Source organism: Aotus nancymaae, unplaced genomic scaffold, assembly GCF_030222135.1.
Source record: "Aotus nancymaae isolate 86718 unplaced genomic scaffold, 86718_ANA_hifiasm-v0.15.2.pri h1tg000059l, whole genome shotgun sequence".
Classification (NCBI taxonomy): Eukaryota; Metazoa; Chordata; class Mammalia; order Primates; family Aotidae; genus Aotus; species Aotus nancymaae.
The window spans coordinates 53698466-53700678 of NW_026988473.1; the positions used below are offsets into that span (position 1 = coordinate 53698466).

At 45.3% G+C, this 2213-nt stretch overlaps 1 protein-coding gene across 1 annotated transcript; it reads left to right on the forward strand.

Annotated features, from left to right (window-relative positions):
* The first annotated feature begins 1044 nt into the window (after positions 1-1044).
* Positions 1045-2013, forward strand: LOC105720112 (olfactory receptor 52B2). The gene has a single exon (XM_012456411.2). It carries the CDS (start codon positions 1045-1047, stop codon positions 2011-2013), a length of 969 nt encoding a protein of 322 aa, XP_012311834.2.
* The last annotated feature ends 200 nt before the right edge of the window (positions 2014-2213 follow it).

Here is a 2213-nt window from a genome sequence, read left to right on the forward strand (position 1 = left end):
CATAAGGAAACAAATATGGCAGGAAAGCCAAGAAGGACTCTATATTTAACTCTTCTTGGCAGCAGGGAAACATAGTTCTTTCTGAGGGTTAGGGAACAGTGGGGTGGGAAGAAGGGCAGTATTAGCGGAGTCAGCAGAGGCTACAGGTGGGCAATATATTGATTTATTTTGCTCAGAATCATTTTCCTGTGGGGCGTCTATAGATAATGAAACTCAGACATGACCAGGAGCATCCTGTGTAGAACTATTTGTGGGGAAGCATGAGAAGTCCATGAGGAGCTGGTGATAAAAATTGCCTGTCTCCGTTTCATTGGCTGCCCCATTGCTCACTGCATTGGGAAAGATATGAATCTGGATCAGAGTGGAGAAATGTACCCCTCTAGGCTTCCTCTGGATTCCCACTTGATACTCTAATTCCTTGCACAGGGAGCCACAAGTGCTAGTGTCCTGTGAAATATTCAAAGCAATAGCCAGATAAATGTAATAGGATTAAATATAACAAAGTTAAAATATAGTTTAGTTAATAGGTTTTCAGGAAGGAGATATATTGCTATGAACACAGGCCATTACAAAGTGGTATGTCTTAAGGAGTTATTTTAAGGTTAAAATTTTGGTAAACAGAAGTAGAAGGGGAGGAAAATTAAAGGTAAATGTAGAGCAAAGTCTTGGGGCAAGGGACAAGTATAACACAGGTAGGTGGAAAATACTACTTGTGTGGAAATAGTAGAATGAGGTCAGAAAGGGAGGGTGGGGCCAAACTCTGGGGGCAGGGCAGTTGGAGGCAGGTGTTGCTGCCTCTGTTGGTACCTGAAGCATTATTGCCACAGAAGCTTTATATGCAAAGGAAGCACCATGGTCCGGAAGCCATTCCTACAGCCAAGTGAACATTCTCTGGGAGAACTTGACCCTGGAAAGTCCAGCAATTTAGAAATTCATGCTGTCTTTTATGATATTTATACATATTCAGGAGTGCTTTCTGTTTCTATCACTTTCAGTGGACTCATCAGCTTCTCAGTCGTCACAGAGAGGACCATAAAGTGCATCATGAGTCACACCAACCTTACCGTCTTCCATCCTGCAGTTTTTGTCCTACTTGGCATTCCTGGGTGGGAGGCTTATCACATTTGGCTGTCAATACCTCTTTGCCTCATTTACATCACTGCAGCCCTGGGAAACAGCATCCTGATAGTGGTTATCATCATGGAACGTAACCTTCATGAGCCCATGTATTTCTTCCTCTCCATGCTGGCCGTCACAGACATCCTGCTGTCTACCACCACTGTGCCCAAGGCCCTAGCCATCTTTTGGCTCCATGCCCATAACATTGCTTTTGATGCCTGTGTCACCCAAGTCTTCTTTGTTCATATGATGTTTGTGGGGGAGTCAGCTATCCTGTTAGCCATGGCCTTTGACCGCTTTGTGGCCATTTGTGCCCCACTGAGATATACAACAGTGCTAACATGGCCTGTTGTGGGAAGGATTGCTCTGGCCATCATCACCCGAAGCTTCTGCATCATCTTCCCAGTCATATTCTTGCTGAAGCGGCTGCCCTTCTGCCGAACCAACATTGTTCCTCATTCCTACTGTGAGCATATTGGAGTGGCTCGTTTAGCCTGTGCTGACATCACTGTTAACATCTGGTATGGCTTCTCAGTGCCCATTGTCATGGTCATCTTGGATGTGAACCTCATTACTGTGTCTTACTCACTGATCCTCCGAGCAGTGTTTCGTTTGCCCTCCCAGGATGCTCGGCACAAGGCCCTCAGCACTTGTGGCTCCCACCTCTGTGTTATCCTCATGTTTTATGTTCCATCCTTCTTTACCTTATTGACCCACCGTTTTGGGCATAACATTCCTCAACATGTCCATATCTTGCTGGCCAATCTTTATGTGGTGGTGCCACCAATGCTGAACCCCATTGTATATGGTGTGAAGACTAAGCAGATACGTGAGGGTATAGCCCACCGGTTCTTTGACATCAAGACTTGGTGCTGCACCTCCCCTCTGGGCTGATGGAGTCTCATGAATCTTCATGTCCAGCTCCAAGGAAGCTAGATGTGAAATATGGAGATTTCCTGAACTGAGAAGGCTTTTCTTCCTCTATTTCTATTTCATCCTCCTCCCCCCACTTTCCTTTCTTTTCTCAAAATTCTTCCTCCTTCTCCTGTTTGTTTTCTCTAACCTCTTTACACATTCCTCTCTACAACCCAGAA